Raw genomic sequence first — 19,035 nt, 5'->3', positions numbered from 1 at the left:
GGGCGGCGCACCCCGGTCAGGATGGAGTTTGGCGGCCATGCAGGCAGCGCCCCCTGCGGGCCCGGACGGCACTGTGCCCCCGCCCCGCCCCAAGCGGTTCGTGCCCGGCCGCAGCCCCGGCTTCGCTTCCCGTGCGCCCACGGCGCAGTAATACAGCGCCGCGTCCCCGAGCCGGGGCCGGGCGAGACACAGGGCGCTGGAGCGGCGGTCTGCCGACACCCACAGCTGCCCCTCCGGGTCCGGCACCTCCTTGGAGCCTTTGACAGCGCTGACGAGGAATGCGGGGCCTCGGCCCGGTAGCTGACGGTACCAGTAGATGGAATAGCCGATCTGTATGTTGGGGTGTGAGCAGGTGATGTTGACTGCAGCCCCCTCGGTTGTCTCTGCCAACGGCTCCTGCTGCACCTGAGCTCTGCTCACAGCCACTGCCGAGAAGAAAAGAAGCAGCAAACTCAGAAAATCCATTTTCTCCCCCAGAAATTTCAGAGAGGTGCACGAGGTCGGAAAGAAGCCGAACAGACAGAGGCGAGCACGGCCCAGGCCCCCCGCAGCCCCACCGGCGGCAGCCCCGCGCACCCAGGAGCCCCGCGGCCCGGCACTGCCGCATCCCGCCGCTCCGCCGCCCGCGCTGCCTCCTCCCCTCCGCCAGCTCCGCCCCGGGCTGCTCCAAACCACCTCGCTGTCTTTGGGATGTCACGTAGTGGCATCTTAATTTACCTGCTCCAAAATACACCGTTGAGGAAGGTATTAAAGGAGTACAGTTGGTCAGTAGTTCCCTGAAACTGCAGCATAGGAAGTTCCGCACAAATATGCGCAAGAACTTCTTTACAGTGAGGTGAGGAGCACTGGAACAGGCTGCCCACGGAGGTGGTGGCGTCTCCTTCTCTGGAGATGTTCCAGACCTGCCTGGATGTCGACCTGTGCGACCTGCTGTAGGGAACCTGCTTTGGCAGGGGGGTTGGACTCGATGATCTCTGGAGGTCCCTTCCAACCCCTACAATTCTGTGATTCTGTGAGTTCCCTTTCTCAGTCCTGCTAAATGTTTTTGATGCATGTTACTTTTCCTAGCTACGACAACCATCCCTGAACTGTCATGACCTCTGAGGGATGACAGAGCTGCATCACAACAACATCACCAGATCAATCACCTTGGATGCAACCCAGATTTCAAGGGCACAAGTATGTCCAACTGTTTTAAGTTCTCTGGTAGGTTTTCTTCCTGTATAGGGAGTGCTTTTTCACTACCATATATTCTGTGAAAGAAGCTCAGGGGCCCTGTAGATCTGTCTAAAAGAACTATCATGAAAATGGATGAAAACCATGCATTCATTATATATTCATATGTATATTCACTTCTCACTATTTCTGGCATCTCATGGTCCAGAGGACATACAATCTCCTTAGCTTTCTTTTTGCTGCCATAATAGATTTAAGGATGCTTTTCTTACAGTTCTTCCTGGCAAGTTTTCATCTCAGGCTGCCCTGTGGTGCTTCTGACTGTATCTCTGCTTGGGCAGCAATGTCTCTGGTTTGCTCACACTTAGACTGCCCCTTTTTTCAAGTTCAGAAATCTCCAGTGTTCCTCATGTCCAGCCATACTGCCCATCCTGCATTTATTAGGGTGGCTAAAGTCACTGCTGTCTGGAAGCAGAAATGCATGGAAGAGTTGCAAGGGATTGTGCACTGATATGCAGACAAACTTTTAGAGTCCTTCTGCAGCACTGGAGTTGCCATTCCTTCTATCAAACAGCTGAGACTTCAGCAAACTGGAGAATCCACTACCAAAGGGAGGTGTCTCCTTTAAGTCTCACACAACTTTTCTCCTTCCTCCAGTCACAAAACTTGGGTTCAGCCTCTTCTGATGAGCCCCTTCAATGGATCTAATACATTCTCCCCAGTGTCCAGAGGGCTGTGCCTCTACTGAAGCTCCATGTCTGTGACTGAAGCAAGAGTGTTATTCTTCTTCCAGTATATCACCATCTTCCAGCCTCAACCATCCTGACTGCCTCTCTGAATGGCCTATTTGCCATCGACTCCACCTGCTGTGCCTTCTTTGCTTTGTGCTGTTGAGGCTCTAGTCTTAGACTGGGGACACCCTTGAAGTGTATCTGAGCACCTGAGAAGCACAGACATCCTGCAGGGATCAGGGTGTGCTGGCTGACATCAGACTCAAGGAGAACCAACATTGTGCCCTGGGAGCAAAGTGGTCCAAGTGAATTTTAAGGCATACTAGACACTCCATAATCTTCAATTCAAAAAACATCAATTATTCATCATAGTCTTGTTGTGTCCTCAAATGGGATGCATTTCCTAGTTCTGGGCTCCAAAACATAAGTTTTTAAATGTTTTTAAAGCAGCCAGAGAAGGACAGCAGAGCTGATAGTGGGGCTGGAAGGCATATCCTACGAGGAGAGCACGAGAACATTTGGGTTGTCCAGTTTGGTGAACACAAAACTTTGAGGCAGCCCCGTTGCTCACTTCTACTTATTAGGAACGAAAGCAGAGAGGGAGGTGCTGGTCTTTCCAGCCTGGCAACTGATGACCAGACATAGAATCATAGAATCATAGAATCACCAAGGTTGGAAAAGACCTAAAAGCTCATCCAGTCCAACCGTTCGCCTATTCCCAACAGCTCCCACTAAACCACGTCCCTCAACACAACATCCAGCCTTTCCTTGAACACCCCCAGGCTCGGTGACTCCACCACCTCCCTGGTGCAGGAATGTGCAGGAATGGCACAAAACTTCACCAGATGTTCAGGCCAGATAGTCGTGATACTGTCAATCATTCAAACATGAAACACCCTAACACTCAAATTGGAGTGTTAGAAAGCAGAAATTCTTTATTTTGGGTGCTGGATGCATGGGGGATGAGCTCCACCAATCATGCATAAGTTTCAAAAAAGATTCTCAGCTTATATTCATTACTTATGTTACACATACACAAATGCTTTCCCATACAGTATACAGATATTCCATACTTCCACATAAAATCATTGACATGGGATTCAGCCTCCTCCCACAAGTTCAGTCTTTTTGTGCTGGTGGTCCCACAGCCTCTGGATGAAGTCATTACACTTCCTCCCTGTGTTCACTGCATGAACCCCATGTCCAACAATGCTCAGTTAGCTCTTGGCCTCACTCACACAATACTTGCTTACAAAAAATGAGCTGATTCAAAGCAGAACTTTCCTCACCTACTCCATACAAGATGTTCAGCATATCACTGTTATCTGGTTGGTACAAGGGCACAGCTTCTTCCTGTTACCTAAACAGAGTCCAGTGTATCCTTCAAAGAGGATTGGCCAGCTTGTTGCAGCTTGCATCACTAGAAAAAGAATAGATTGATGTGAAGGTGGTCAAACACTGGATCAGGCTTCATGGAGAGGTGGATGAAGGCCCATGCCTGTCAGTGTTGACACATTTTCATAATGCTTTCATTATCATGCCTTTCCTTGGGGTTAGCACTACTGGGGTCAGACAATTGAACCTGATGATATTTGCAGGTGCCTTCCAGTTCCTCTCTTCTCCATTAGCTCTGTTAGTAGGAAGACACAGATTAACAGAATCTTTTGGTATCCTGAAGTGCTTCTGATGTGACCGGGACAGGTGTTGCTATGTGGAACACACAAGTCACACAAACACTCAGCTGCTGATGCACACATGTGGAGTCATGCAAACCTCTGTACCCACAGGCAGCTGCATAAATCCAGCACACAGGCTCTGGTTGTTTCACACCACTGCCCTACTAATTGCGCTGACATCTTTTGCCTTTGCTCGATTCTTCCAGCACGTGAGCTGAGTGTTCTGCCCACACTGGTTTGTGCTGCCTGGAAATGCTTGGGTCTTTCTTCGTGCCACTCAAAAGATGCCTTCCATGAGCAATGGGAGTGACATAAATCAGGATGTGACAAGTAGCAGCAACACAGGAAACCAACACACAGCCCATACCAATAGCTGAGATGTTTTGCATTCAAGAGGTTCTTCTCACAAAATAATCACTGCTTCTAGGGATGCTTCTGGAAATGGGGCAGCTTGGGTCCACTATAAAAGCCAGCCCAGCTCCTTGCTCTCTCATCCACTTCTCCTGCCTCCATCTTCTTGAGAACCAGGTGAGTGTGAAGCCCCTTCTTGTTCTGTTCTCTTCCTTCTCCAAACAGAATTCTGAGCTCAGCAGAATTCACAGCTGCTATTAGTTCTGTTCCATGCCTGTTTCTGCTTGTCATGATGGAGAAGTGGGGAGAATGTCATAGCCTGCTGTAATCAGATGTCTTGAGGACTAGGGTCTGGGCAGTATTTGGATAGGTCCCAGTGGCTTTCATTGGGCTCTGTCAGGATGAGACCAAGAATCCCTTGGACATCCCTGAACTGTCTTCAGCTCCCAGCACTGCATGTGCATTGATTTCCTCATAGTGTGATGCTAGGCTGCTCCTCACGTATCCCCATGTTCTGCTTCCAAACAGGTGCACCTCCATCCCTGAGACATGTCCTGCTGTGACCAGTGTGTGCCATGCCGGCCCTGCGGCCCGACCCCTCTGGCCAGCAGCTGCAATGAGCCCTGTGTCAGGCAGTGCCAGAACTCCACCATCGTCATCCAGCCCTCTCCCGTGGTGGTGACCCTGCCTGGACCCATCCTCAGCTCCTTCCCGCAGAACACCGCCGTGGGCTCCTCCACCTCCGCTGCTGTTGGCAGCATCCTCAGCTCTGAGGGCGTGCCCATCACCTCGGGGGGCTTTGACCTCTCCTGCATTTCCAACCGCAGCTGTGGCAGAAGGTGCCCCCCCTGCTAAATGCGCTGGATGATGTCCCAGGCAAGGACCCCCAGGAATGCTAAGCATGGACCAAAGAACAAATGTTGTGATGCTGGTTTTGCCCTGGAAGACAGACATGTACTGGCAAGCCTGGAGTCTCTGACAACATGGAGAATGTCTGCTCATACTGTCTTTCACTCACTCTTTCTATTCAATTTTATTATTGTCTTTTCCCTTTAGACATGTCTGTTAGTATCCACAAAATGAACCCTGAGTGAAATTCTCATGTCTCTTAAACTCTGTGCTGAAATACCGTTCTCTGTGGCCCTGCTGCCATAAGAAAGGGGAACTGATTCTTGTCTACATCTTCTGCTCTTCTTGCAATGACTTAATTTCTCCTCAGACTTATTAAACACTTTCTGCATCATTTAGCTTTTCCTTCTCTACTGGTGTTTTTTTTTTCCACCCATCTCTGTAGAGATGGCAGGGAAGAAAGGGATGTCTTTGGTGAGAACAAGCTAGGGAGATTCTGCCACTCCTCTGGTTATTGGAGGTCATTGTACAGTGCTGGCATTCATCTTCCAAGCACATTTTATTGAAGGAGAGGAAGACATTCCTAGATGTTCCTCCTCCACCAGTGACCATCAGTCCCTGTCTTGCAGTGTTTCTCCTTACACAGGTATTGACCCTTGAGCATGCCAAGTGAATGGAAACCTGGGCAAATGACATCCTCAAGAGAAGATCCTCTGCATTGGAGAGTCTCTGCGAAGACAGAAGTTTCACACGCTGGGGAAATTCTGGCTTTGGGAGGAGCAGTATTAGGGAAGGAGACTCAGAGAAAGTTGTTTCCAAAGGCCATCAAGAACTGGGAAGGCATAACTTTCTTGAAGTTGTACCTCTGTCTCTATTCCATTTTCCCATGCCTTCCACTCAGCCCATCACTGAGGGTACAGCTTTCCTGTGTAATTCTAGCAGCCTTCAGCAGAGCTCCTGGCCTTGCCATGCTTTTGCCAAGTTGTCTATGGCTTCCACAGGGCAGTGTTACTACCAGCTACAGAAGTCTGGTAGTATTGCCTATCGTATTGCCTGTTGTATTGGAGCCCCCAGTCCCTCTCAGCTCAACACTCCCATGGGTGCAGCAAGGCCCAGGATAGTGACTCATGCCCGAACACTCATGGCTTCTCAGTGGTGTCATGTCTTCCCCAAGCATGGAACTCTGCTCTTCAGGCTCAGGAACCGCAAAGCCTTCAAAGTGCTGCAACCTTTCTGCACTCTACAGGATCTCTGTACTTCTCCCAGGCACACAGGTCATGAACCAGCCCAAACACAGGACTCATGCTGCCCCGGGTCCCGCAGCTGCTGCTGCCCGTGGTGCTGCTGTCGCCGCTCGAGGAGCCCGAGAAGGGCCGGAAGCAGCGCCGGGATGGGGGGCTGTGAGTGTGGAGCATCAGGCTTTGAATGGCATGGTTATAGATTCCCTGACAGTGTTCAGCTGGATCCAAAGCTGAGTCCGGATCACAGAGACATCCACACTGTAAAATCTCTTTTAGGGAGGATTCAGCCAATCCATCCCCACCCTCATCAGCCCACACACAGCCTGTGAGCAGTCAATTGACTTCAGCTGCATGTACTAAATGCCACATTTCCCTCACCCTTGGCAGTACAGCTGGGTGGTTACGGGGATAAAAACTTGCCCTTGCCACATTGGGTTGTGGCTCAAGAACCACCCCTGTTCCATTAGACAATCATGGGCCCCTGCTCTTGTAGCAGCACACAGCACACAGCAGGGACATCTTTATCCCCCGTCTGACTCCCCAGTTTGGCACCAAAACCACTCATGCCACTCTCCCCAGTAACTGATAATTTCTCCATCCGTGTGCACAGGACAGAGTGAGATGGTGCAGAGTTAAGAAAAGATTAATTGAAAGGACACAACAGACTGTGATGATCAGTCACATGGCTCAACCAGATCTGAGGGGCTCCTGCTGCATGCCCCTCTATCACTCCTCATATGTTCATGTCTTTCCCTGTATACACCAACATGATATAAGTCTGTCTCACACCAATCCCTGTCCATGTCCTGATTCACAGCTGCATCTCTTGCAAAGGCCAGGTTCATCTTCCTGGAAACAGACGTGTGGTTTCTAGATTCCTCATCAGCTTGGGTGAATGTGAGATTTATTTCTTTCCATCATTTCTATGCTATCCTTGAGTGTCTGTTTGTCTCTGTATGCTGCTTGATTGGCTCCCCTTTTCTCTCATCATGTTTCATGATGTTCTGACAGCTCTTCCCATTCAGGGGCCCTCCACACACATGCTCATAGTGCCCTTTGTCCAGTCATGAAGAGCAAGTATGGAAAATTAAAGACCACTGGTACAGCACTGATCTGTGATAGACCCTGTAATAGATTCCAGTCCCTAGCTGTACTCTGAATTGCAGCCACAACTGTTAGAGCACAGCAGATCATCCAGTTTTCCACCTACATAACTATGCATTAACCCTTGCCACAACTCACTCATTTGGTTGTGTGGGGACTATACAACAGGCAGCCAAAGCGGTCTTACCAAAATCTAAGCATACAATGTTCACTGTCCTCAGTTTTTCAATCTTGTATGTGATTTACCTTCTGCACAACCAGGCTGGCTGCTGCGAATCATTGTGTTGTCCTTTGCATATTTAACAATGGCATCTGAAGACATTTCCTCTGAAACACTGTAGGAAGGAGTGAAAGGAATGCATTTGATGTATTCTTCCCGGCATCCATGGCTAGACAATCTGTGGGGCAATGCATTTAGGAATTGAGCAGCCCTTCCCTTATCCCTGAGGAACTGCAATAACGGAATCAGCTGGAGTGCACCATGCCCAGCTGTGCTCCGTGTGCTGGAGAGTATAATGACAGAAACAGAGTTCCATCATTGAAGGAGAAGATGGAGCTCTCTATGGAAATGTTCTGCACAGTGTGACTTGGGTAAATCCACTGGTTCTGTCTGATGCAGAACAAAGATGGGGTTCCCAGCACCAGAAGGCAGTTGGGATTTATTTGCTGTCTCTAGACCTGTTCCTATTATGTTTTACTAAAACCACCACTTTATTTCACAATTTACTGTCATGCTTTTCTTCTGGAATCTGTAAAAGATCCTGCACAACTTCTGTCCCTACGTTCTCATGTCTGGGGCAGAATAGGAAGAGGCAAAAGAGGGCAGCAGGATTTTCCTGAGAGCACTGTGAGGTGGGATGAGGTCACACTCAGGAGCTGTGCAGCAGCTCAATCTTAGGAGTCTCCTTTCTTGCCACTGAAAAGATGCCTTCAATGAAGATCAAACGTAGCGTAATGTGGGCTATGAAATTGCAATGCACAGGAAACCAACGTACAGTCTGGAATGTCTTGCATTCAAGATGAACTTGTCAGAAAATAATCACTGCTGGAAGTGATGCCTCTGGACATGGATCAGCTTGAGTCCACTACAAAAGGCAGTGCATCTCATTGCCCTCTCATCTACTACTCTTATGGCCTTCTCCATGGGAACCAGGTGAGTGTAAAGCCCCTTCTTATTGACCTCCTCCTCCAAATGGAGGACTCAGCTGCTCTCAGTTCTGTCCCATGCCAAATCTTGGGACTGCTTTTCATGGGAGAGTAAAGTGTTGAGAAGATTTGCCGTGGAGGCAGTCTGCACCTGAACTGAGAAACTTTATGAGCTAGAGTCTGGACAGTAGCTGCATAGATCCTGCTGGTTATTTCTAGGCTCTGGCAGGATGAAACCAAAAACCCTTAACTATCCATCTCCCAGAGGTGTATATACCTTAGCTCCCTCATGGCATGATTGCAGTTTGCTCCTCATGCGAGATGCCCCTTCACCTGGGTAGACCTCCAGTCCCAAGACATGTCCTGCTACACCCAGTGTGTGCCATGCCAGCCCTGTGTCCCCACCTCCTGGTCAGCAGCTGCAATGAGCCCTGTGTCAGGCAGTGCCAGAACTCCACCATCGCCATTGAGCCCTCTCCCGTGGTGGTGACCCTGCCCGGACCCATCCTCAGCTCCTTCCCGCAGAACACCGCCATGGGCTCCTCCACCTCCGCTGCTGTTGGCCGCATCCTCAGCTCTGAGGGCGTGCCCATCACCTCGGGGGGCTTTGACCTCTCCTGCATTTCCGGTAATGTGGCAGAAGTGTCCCCCCAGCCAAAGGTGCTGGACACTGCCCCAGACAAAGGCAGCCATGAACACTGAACACGGCACTGGACAGAACAAGGAAGTAAGAGGCCAGACTGACTTCTCTGCCAACACGGAGAAAGTCTATCAATACTGTCTTTCCCTATCTTTTCCTGTCTAATATCACTGCTGTCTTTTTCCCTCAGAGATCTCTTTTAGTACATTCAAAACCAGCTGTGAGCTACCTGCTTGCCTCTCTATAATTCTTGGAGGGTAAATCTGGGCCCGGTGGCAATGTTGCCATAGGAATGATTCTTGTCTGTTCCTGCCACTCCCCACACTCAGTGTCCACTCTTGGGGTGATTTGATTTCCTTCTTCAGACTCATTAAATATTTGCTGCATCCTGTCGTGTGCCCTTCCCTGTTTATTTCTCCCCCCCCTCCGTCTGTGCATAGATCACTGCTCTAGATATTGCAGACCAGTGCACACTGCAGAGATCTCATCTTTCAGGCACTGTCTTTTGAAGCAGAGTAAGTCATCCCTACTTACTCCATAAACAATGCCAGTTAGACCTTGCCTTGCTGAATCTCTGCTTAGACATGTCATAGAACCATCGAATCATAGAATGATTTGAATTGGAAGGGACCTTTAAGATCATCTAGTTCCAACCCCCCCTCTGATAGGCAAGGACACTTCTCTCTATACCAGGTTGCTCCAAGTCCGATCCAGCCTGCCCTTGGGTGATTCCATGACAGGGGCATTTACAACCTCACTTGGCCAACTTGTGACAGTTTCTCACTACCCCTCACTGTAAAGAATTTCTTCCTGATATCTAGCCTAAATATACGCTTTTACAGTTTAAAACCATTTCCCCTCATCCTGTCATTGTTGACACAGTCTACCTAGATTGCCCTTGACTCTGTCTCCCACAGTATATTCCTGGAGATGCTGACAGACCGTGGTTAGGTATTCTGTTGGCTGGGCAAAAAGCTGGCCCAGAGAGTGATAGTGGATGGATTTAAATCCAGCTGGAGACATGTCATGTGTGGTGATTCCCAGAGTTCAGTGTTGGGGACGCTCCACTTCGGTGTCACTATTACTGATCTGGATGAAGGAATTGAGTGCACTTTCAGCAAGTTTTAGATAACACCAATTTGGGATGAAGTGACCATGAACAAGGCCATATGCCAAGTCCTGCTTTTTGGTGACAGCTACTCCAGGAATGGCTACAGGCTTGGGGCAGAGTGGCTGGAAAGCTGTACGGAGGAAAAGGTTCTGGGGACACTGACTGATAGCTGGCTGAATGTGAGCCAGCAGTGTGTGTGCTTAGGTGGTCAAGAATGCTGGTGTCGTACTGGCTTGTATCAGAAATAGTATAGAATGTCCAGCAGGACTAGGGAGGAGATCATCCCTCTTTTCTCAGCACTGGTGAAGCTGCTCTTTGAGTACTGTGTTCAATTTTGTCTCCTGACTTGAGGTAATGGAGCATGTCCAGAGAAGGGCAATGAAGCTGTGAATTCTTATGAAGAAAGGCAGAGGGAACTGGGACTGCTTAGTCTGGAGAATAGGAGACTGAGGAGTGACCTTATCACTCTCTACAACTGCCTGAAAAGAGGTTGTAGCAAGGTGGAGATTGGCCTTTTTTCTCCAGGTAACAAACAATAAGGCTATAAGCAATATCGTCTGGGCCCATCTCATCAGAGCCAGACCATCAAGGCAACAGGACTGAGGGAGACTGAAGAGAAGCACAGTAGAGAATGTGTGGGTGACTGTGTTTCCTGGAACATGGAAGCAGGATAGTTCTCTAATAGTGGAAAAATCTAACTGGACGTCATAGTAGTTCTCTCTGGATAACAACAAGTACATATAATGTTTCCAAAAAAAGTGTTAAATCTGGCAAATGCCAAACCATTTTGTCTAGGCATGGGTTTTTTTTTGATGGAATGATTTTCAAAGCACAATGTATAAAATTTTTCCCTGTATGGAGATGTAAATTGATACTGGAATTATAGATCCAGCCCAGGCCAGCATCACTTGCCTGAGATGGATCCATCTCAGCACTTTGAGTCCTCTGCCATCACTCACTCATTCCTGGCCCAGAAGAGCTATGGCCTCTCAATCCCAGCACTCAGAAGAAGCCTGCATGACGGAATGGTTGTGGCAGAAGCCATAAAATGAACAAGAGCATGAAGGGAAGCAGCCACACAGCTCATGTCATGGACTGTTTTCCATCCATCACAAGCTCTACAGAAAATTGTCACTTCCATGAAGGCTATGCCTGCGCCTGGGGCAGTGCAGGGTCTCCATTAAAGGCAGCTCGATTCCTTCACCCTCTAATCAACATCTCTCACCTCTTTCTTCCTGGTATCCACATGAGTCTGTAGCCCTTCTCCCACGTCCTTTTCTGATCATGCCTGTGTGGGGCTTGGCTGAGATGGATTTTCCACTGACAGAGACAGAAGCCTCGTTGCATCTGGCCAGGCTTTTCACATCACACCTGGATAAAGTGAAGACAATCTTTTACCCCTTTCTTCATTTTTCTCGGGCCATAAGCATCTTCCTTTGGATTTAAGGCTGAAATTCCTGGGATTGTTAACTTGGAGGAGTCGAAGAGAGGATCACATCAATGCTTATAAGTATCAAAATGGCAGGTGTCAAGAGAATGGGGCCAGGATCGTTTCAGAAGTGCCCAGTGTGGGAACAGGCACGAACAGGAATCTCCATCCGAACATGGGAAAGGACTTCTTTACTTTGAGCATGAAAGAGCAGAGCACTGGAACCAGCTGCCCAGGGAGCCTTTGGTGTCTCTTTCCCGGGAGATACTGAAAACTCACCTGGGTGCTTTCCTGTTCTGCCTGATCTAGGAAACACGCTTTAGCATGGGAGTTGATTTAGATGATGTTAAGATGTCCCTTCCAATCTCTACAATTCTGTGATTCTACCAGGCAGCCAAAATGGTCCATTGAGTGTTCCTGGCAGGATGACAAACTGCTCCTCATATGTCCCTGTGCTCTGTTTTCTCCCTGCAGTCTCTGGGAGGTAAAACTTCAGCTCTGATCCATGTCCTCCTATGACCAGTGCCTGCCATGCCCCGTACCTGACATGTTGGCCTTGGTTGCACACGAGAGGAAATGTCTACCCTGGCTTCTCTGACAGCATGGCCAGTGTCTACCATTACTCTCTTCCACTCACTCTTGCTCTCAAGTTTCTTTACAATCTTTTTTCCTCAAAGATCTGTTTTAGATCCTCCTACAAACAGTCTGGACTGACATATTTGTCTCTCTCCATTTTTGGGACTGGTAGATGGATCCCCCATAGGAACTCCTCTTTTTATAGGGTAACAGTGTCTTGTTTTCTCCTGCTGCTTACCACACTAGAGGCTTTTACTTTGATGCATTCTTGAGCGTTTCCGCCTGTTATGCTTACAACTGCATAGAAATGGTCTTAGGAAAAAACAATTGCTTTGGTGGGAATTAGCTGAGGGCACTCTTTCACCCCTCTAGGCAGTGAAGGTTGGGACACACTGAAGAGATTCATCTTTCATGCACTGTCTCTTAAAGCTGAGAAAGAAATCCTTGATTACACTATAAGGAAAAAAAATCAGTCCTTACCTTGCTGTGTCATGTGAAAGAAAATATCTTTATGCAGGACACTATCTCATCAGCCATGAAGGGTTTGTTGGAAATTTGAAAATCAAAGACAGCCTTGGCAGCAGTGACCATGAACTCGTAGAATCACTGAAGTCCTTGGTTTGGAAGGGATCTCAAAGGTCATCTAGTTTCAAATAACATGCTGAGGGCTCAGATGACAACAGCTAAATCAGGCATGAGAACAAGTTACCTGGTCTCCATCCAACCTAGCCTTCAATGTGGGTGATAGGGCACCCACAAATTCTCTGGGCTGCCTCTTCCAGCACTTCACCACCAAGTCAGCAAAAGGGTGTATCTGGGGCTGCATAACCAGATACAGTTCTCCAGATGGGACTAACAATCACCTACCTTGCCCAGCTGGGCACCTCCCTTTTCATCCAGCCCTGGATAATTTTGGACTTCTGGGCTGCAAGTGCACACTCCTGGCTCATGTCAAGTTTTTCATCTACCAGGATCCCTAAGTTCTTCTTTGCAGGGCTGCTGTCAAGACATCCTTCTCTCAGTCTCTATCGATACAACTTGCACTTGGCCTTGTTGAGCCTCATGGTGTTCATAAGGGTTCATCCTTCAAGCTTGCGCAGGTCCCTTTGGATGGATCTCTTCATTCTGTTATATCAACTGCACCACTAAACTTGGTGTCATCTGCAAACTTGCTGAAGATGCACTCGATCCCATTATCTATGTTATTATCAAACAGCTTCTCAATGACATGAACACAGGGATTGAGTGCACCCACTGTAACTATGAGAGACTATCTGAAGAAGTGCAACCAGGAGAGCAAGGAATGTGAATTTCCCCCCTGCTTTTGTGAAACCCCACAGAAAATAGAGCGTTCAGCTGTGCATCCCCAGCATAAGAAAGATACTGACCTGTTGGAGTGACTCCAGAGAAGGGCCACGAAGGTGGTCAGACAGCTGGAGAACTTCTGCTATGAGAGATTTGTTGTTGTTTATCCTAGTGAGGAGAAGACTCTGGGGAGACTTTAGAGCAGCATTCCATTATGTGAAGAGTGCTCACAAGAGATGGGGAGGGATTCTTAATCAGTGGAAGTAATGACAGGACAAGGTGCAATGGCTTTCAAGTAAAAAAGAGCAGAATTAGGTGAGATATGAGGAAGAAATTCTTTACTGTGAGGATGTTGAGGCACTGGAACAGGTTGCCCAGAGATGTGGTGGATGCCCCACTGTGGGAAGTGTTCAGTGATGGGCTGGATGGGACTCGAAAACATGTGATCTAGTGGAAAGTATGCCTGCTTGTGGAGGAAAAAGAACCGGATGATCTTTAAGGAACATTCAACACAAAATATTCTACAAGTCTGTGAAAATGTTTTGTATTGTGTTGGTTTTTTTTGTAAGCTGAAAGATTGCACAGAGATGGTACAATCCAAAACAGTCATAGACTCTTTTCCGAGGGCACTGTTACATGAGGTAGTGTTAGATCCAGGCAGAAAACACACAAAAATGGAAAAGCCAAGGTAAGAGAATCACAAGTCTAATCCTCATGTACAGGAACCAGCTGATGCTTGCTGGAGCTTCTTCCTGAGGATGGTACATCCAACAGCCCCACTGCAGTGAACCAGGCTGAAGTCACTTGCCTGCTCTGGACCCATTCAGCACTTGAGCAGAGCCATCTGCCTCACCAGTGCAATCCTGCCATACAGATCTTTGGGCCTTTCATTGCAGCACTTCAAAGAATCCTTCATTAGAGAATGAGCACGGCAAATAATCTGGAAATGAAAAGGTAGCACTGCAGGAAATCAAAACACAGCCCATATGATGAGAAGGGCTGGCATGCATTCCAGCTTGGCTTGTCAGAAAATTATTGCCTCTATCAAGGGTGTCTCTGGGCCTGCAGCAATGAAGGACCAGTATAAAAGGCAACCCAGATCCCAGCTATCCTATCCTCTTCTCTTGTCTCCTTCTTGTTGGGAACGAGGTAAGTGTGAAGCCCTCTTTCTAATTCTTAGTGAGATTTTGCCTCAATAGAAATGTTATCAGATAGTGGAGCTCCATGCTATGGAAGACAATAGAGTGGATAATGTCAGTGCAGAGAGTGCTTGGGACACAGCTCACATGGCTGTAGATTTATACAGCCTGTGAGAGTCTCCCTGGTCCATACTGCTCTTTCTAGGGCCCTGGCACAATGAAGGGATGTGGCCAGCTGTCACAGCCTCCTCCTCCATTCTGAGAAGTTGCCTTGGCTCCTTGACTCAAGCTACCCTTCCCATACCTTGGTTCTCTTTTTCATTCTATCTATCCTTTCCAGGTGCACCTCCAGTCCCAAGTCATGTCCTGCTACACCCAGTGTGTGCCATGCCAGCCCTGCGGCCCGACCCCTCTGGCCAGCAGCTGCAATGAGCCCTGTGTCAGGCAGTGCCAGAACTCCACCATCGTCATTGAGCCCTCTCCCGTGGTGGTGACCCTGCCTGGACCCATCCTCAGCTCCTTCCCGCAGAACACCGTTGTGGGCTCCTCCACCTCCGCTGCTGTTGGCCGCATCCTCAGCTCTGAGGGCGTGCCCATCTCCTCGGGGGGCTTTGACTTGTCCGGCTTGGGCAGCCGCTCCTGTGGCAGAAGGTGCCCGCCCTGCTGAAGCCACTGGTCCTGGAGAAATTCTCCCAGAAAACAGGAACGTGGTGCTGGATCAACAAGACATCTTCAAGCCCCTGCGTTCAGATTACCTGACCATCCTCAGCTATTCTATGAAATGCTGGCAGGAAGAGGCAATCCTGGGCTTTATGTCAACTTGCCTCATGTCTCAGCTGCCATTCCTCATTCCTACCTATCTTTGTCTCCACTTTTTCTCTGATTTATTCTTTCCTATGATCCTGTGAGATGTGAGTTTCCTCAGAACCAGTCCATTCTCTGCTAGAAAATAAGACACGTGCCTAGCATGAACTCAAACAAACATGGGATCATGGGAATCCTGTACTGTGGAGCCTCTGCTTGGAGTGATCTCATTTTCCTATTTAAAAATTCATTAAAGATTTCTGCATCTTAGTTTAAGTCTTTGATATTCTTTCTCACCGTGTGTGGCCTCCAAAGATGCCCAGAGAGAATGGATTTGCTCCTGGCAGTTATAGGATGAATGTTTATAGAGATCCTTCTCCATTCCCAAAAGAATGAGAGGGTATGAGATACTGCAGAGGCTTGTCTCTTCAGCATTGTCTCTTGCAGCTGAACAAGATATACCTGGCAGTGCCAGAGGAAGCAACTATTGGCCTCTGACTGTAGTGTTTATGCATACAGCTACCTGCACAAGAGAGAACACAGCCTCTGCAGTGCTCACAGGAAAAGCTGTGACTGTGTGGAAGGTCATGGGAATAAGCAACCCTGTGGGCTTGTAAGAACAGGGCTCTTCTGCTCTGAGATGTACTGCACTGGGGAAGAAGCAGAGATCACGAGATGAAATAGAACTGTGTGAATGTCTTTCCGTTGTTAGACACAGCTTGCGTTGTCTGTAATGCCATCTCGTCCAACTCAAAAGTAACTCTGACTGACATGGGCCTCAGTCAGTGGCTGCTATGGGTGCAGCGCTCGTTTCTGACGAGAACTCAGGGCGGCGCATCTCGGTCAGGATGGAGTTTGGCGGCCATGCAGGCAGCGCCCCCTGCGGGCCCGGACGGCACTGTGCCCCCGCCCCGCCCCAAGCGGTTCGTGCCCGGCCGCAGCCCCGGCTTCGCTTCCCGTGCGCCCACGGCGCAGTAATACAGCGCCGCGTCCCCGAGCCGGGGCCGGGCGAGACGCAGAACGCTGGAGCGGCGGTCTGCCGACACCCACAGCTGCCCCTCCGGGTCCGGCACCTCCTTGGAGCCTTTTAAAGAGCTGACGAGGAATGCTGGTCCTTGGCCTGGGAGCTGACGGTACCACTGGATGTATTCATATGACTGTATGTTGGGGTGTGAGCAGGTGATGTTGATGCCGGTGCCCTCGGTGGTGTCTAGCGACGGCTCCTGCTGCACCTGGGCTCTGCTCACAGCCACTGCCGAGAAGAAAAGAAGCAGCAAAATCAGAAAAATCATTTTCTCCCATAGCAATTTCTTGCATGAAGAGAGAGGTGCACGAGGTCGGAAAGGAGCCGAAGGGACAGAGGCATTCGCGACCCCAGCCCGGCAGTGCGGCCCCGCCGGCGGCAGCCCCGCGCACCCAGAAGCACCGCGGCCAGCCCCGCCAGCCCCGCGGCCCGGCACTGCCGCATCCCGCCGCTGCGCCGCCCGCGCCGCGCTGCCCCCGCCAGCCCCGGCTCTGCTCCGCCCGCGCCACCTCCTCCTCCCCGCCGCCGCCGCCAGCTCCGCCCCGGGGCTGCGCCCTGCGCCGGCGGCACTCAGGCTTGCTGCTGGCCGCCTGTGAGCGGGTAACGGGGTTTGGGCTTTGCGTGTACTGCAGCGTAGCCCGGACTGTGCGGTGTAGGCGGAGATCTGGGCAACGGCTGGGAAACTGTCCTTCGGCACAGGGGAAACAAGCTGCCCTCCTGAAGCACTCGTAGAGAGGAGGGCTGGCAAGGGCAGACAGGACGGGAACGGTCGGGGAGAACGACGCGGCCGAATCCTGCTCCTCACGCTGTGCACGGTAATGCCGCAGATCCAAAGCATCGGAAACGGGTCGTGTGCTGCTGCCCGGGAACGCGGCTCCCCGAGCCCCGGGTCCCGCAGCTGCTGCCGCCCGTGGTGCTGCTGTCGCCGCTCGAGGAGCCCGAGAAAGGCCGGCAGCGGAGCCGAACTGGAGGCAGGGAAAGTGGAGCATCAGGATTTGAAAGCGTGGAAGAAGCCAAGAGGGAGCCTGTAGCCACGGTTACAAATTTTCTGACAGTGTTTCAATCGGATCCAAAGCTGAGCCCGGATCTCAGAGTCATCCACTCCGTAAAATCGTGTTTCGGGGGGATTCAGACAGTCCATCCCCAACTCCAGCTGCACTTGCTAATGCCACATCTCTCTCACGCTTGGCAGTACAGCCGGGTGGTTATGGGGATAAAACCTGCCCCTGCCACATTTGGTTGGTGCTCAAGAACCACCCCTGTTCCATTACACAATTATGGACCCCTCTTCTGTAGTAACACAGCACATGGCAGGGACATCTTCAGCCCCAGTCTGACTCCAGCACCAAAACCACTCATGCCACTCTCCCCAGTAACTACTAATTTATCCATCCATAGTACACAGGACACAGTAAGATGGTGCAGAGTTAAGAAAAGACTGATTATGGGGACAGGAGAGTCTGTGGGGATCAATCATATGGCTCAACCAGATCTGATGGGCTCCGGCTGCACATGTTCTCATACGTTAATCCCTTTCCATGAATATTCCAAACAGCAATTCTGTAGGTCTGTCTCACACCAATCCCTGTCCATGTCCTGATTCACAGCTGCATCTCTTGCAAAGGCCAGGTTCGTCTTCCTGGAAACAGACCTGTGGTTTCTTGATATCACATCAGCTGGTGTGAATAATGACATTTATTTCTTCCCATCATTTCCATATACTCTTTTCGTGCTATTGGCATGTTGTTGCCTGGATCCTCTTTCTACTCCTCTGGCTTTGGGAGGAGCAATATTGCGGAAGGAAACTCAGAGAAAGGCATTTCCAAAGGCCATCAAGAACAGGGAAGGTATAGTTTTCTTGGGCTTCACCCTCTGTGTCTATTCCACTTTCCCATCCCTTCCACTCACCCATCACTGAGCTTCTCTGTGTGGTCCCAGCAGCTGTCACAGAGCTCCTGGTCCTGCCATTAATTTGCCAAGTTGCCTATGGTCAAGGGCTTTCGCCAGTCAGCAGTGCTACCAGCTACAGTAGGCCACAGATTGCAGCCCACAGTCCCTCTGAACTCAACACTCCTATGGGTACAGGAAAGCCCAAGACAGGGACTCATGCCTAAACACTCATGGCTTCTCAGTGGTGTCATGTCTTCCACAGGCATGGAACTGTTCTGCTCAGGCTCAGGAAATGTAAGGCATTCAAAGTGCCCCAACCCTTCAACCCTTCTGCACTGAAGATTCCGTGTGAGAGCAGATATCCTCATTTCCACTGGAACATGGCAATGAGAGTGTGAGACGTTTCTGCACTCAATAGGATCTTTGTACTTCCCCTAGTCACACATGGCATGCACAAACCCAAATAAAGGACTCACACTGGAGTGTCATTCCCCAGACACCAAGATCCTCTCATATTCCCTGTGTGCCAGGTATGAAATAGCCTTTGTGCTCTATGCAGTATCTCTGATGCCCACACACACACATGCAACTTCACACATCAGCACAGCCTACGGATATGTTTTGTGAGGGCTTTGCTTTCACTCAGACTATGTGTGTTGCCAGCAGCACAGCAATGGCACTGAAAATCATTTCTATGTGACATCAGGATGGCAGCATCTCTCCTCAGGCCAGCAGTTGTATCAGGCAGTGCTGGCTCAGGAGGGATCACAAGACAAAGAGCATCAGAACAGAGCCTGTCAAAGCCCAGTGTAACCACAAAGAAGAGCTCTTATCCCTCTCCAA

The 19,035-nt window shown here is 49.7% G+C and overlaps 1 protein-coding gene, 1 pseudogene and 3 gene segments (V, D, J or C); 2 read left to right on the top strand and 3 right to left on the bottom strand.

Annotated features, from left to right (window-relative positions):
• The window catches only part of LOC128091707 (T cell receptor alpha variable 4-like), a 149,450-nt gene that overhangs the window by 71,353 nt on the left and 59,062 nt on the right, over window positions 1-19,035 (bottom strand). Inside the window, 1 exon segment of the V gene segment in view lies at window positions 247-405. Coding sequence covers window positions 247-405 — 159 coding nt within the window.
• LOC128091722 (T cell receptor alpha variable 1-2-like) overlaps window positions 1-19,035 on the bottom strand; it is a 103,122-nt gene that overhangs the window by 80,649 nt on the left and 3,438 nt on the right.
• Window positions 3,250-5,189, top strand: LOC128091719 (feather keratin Cos1-1/Cos1-3/Cos2-1-like; annotated as a pseudogene).
• LOC128091733 (feather keratin 3-like) lies at window positions 8,699-15,229 on the top strand. The gene is made up of 2 exons (XM_052704996.1): window positions 8,699-8,733; window positions 14,937-15,229. The coding sequence occupies exons 1-2, from the start codon at window positions 8,699-8,701 to the stop codon at window positions 15,139-15,141; spliced, it is 240 nt and encodes a 79-aa protein (XP_052560956.1). The 3' UTR covers window positions 15,142-15,229.
• The window catches only part of LOC128091715 (T cell receptor alpha variable 4-like), a 53,147-nt gene continuing 49,494 nt past the window's right edge, over window positions 15,383-19,035 (bottom strand). Inside the window, exon 3 of the V gene segment in view lies at window positions 15,383-16,101.

The sequence above is a fragment of the Tympanuchus pallidicinctus genome, unplaced genomic scaffold, assembly GCF_026119805.1.
Source record: "Tympanuchus pallidicinctus isolate F22 unplaced genomic scaffold, pur_lepc_1.0 scaffold50, whole genome shotgun sequence".
NCBI lineage: Eukaryota > Metazoa > Chordata > Aves > Galliformes > Phasianidae > Tympanuchus > Tympanuchus pallidicinctus.
This window is presented reverse-complemented; position numbering and strand designations above follow the sequence as displayed.

What these genes read in the sequence shown, in the direction of transcription:
- LOC128091733 (XM_052704996.1), top strand. Translation starts at nt 8,699, where the DNA reads ATGAGCCCTGTGTCAGGCAGTGCCAGAACTCCACC. An exon ending in GGCAGTGCCAGAACTCCACC is followed by an intron (nt 8,734 to 14,936) that starts ATCGCCATTGAG and finishes CCAGAACTCCAC; the next exon opens with CATCGTCATTGAGCCCTCTC.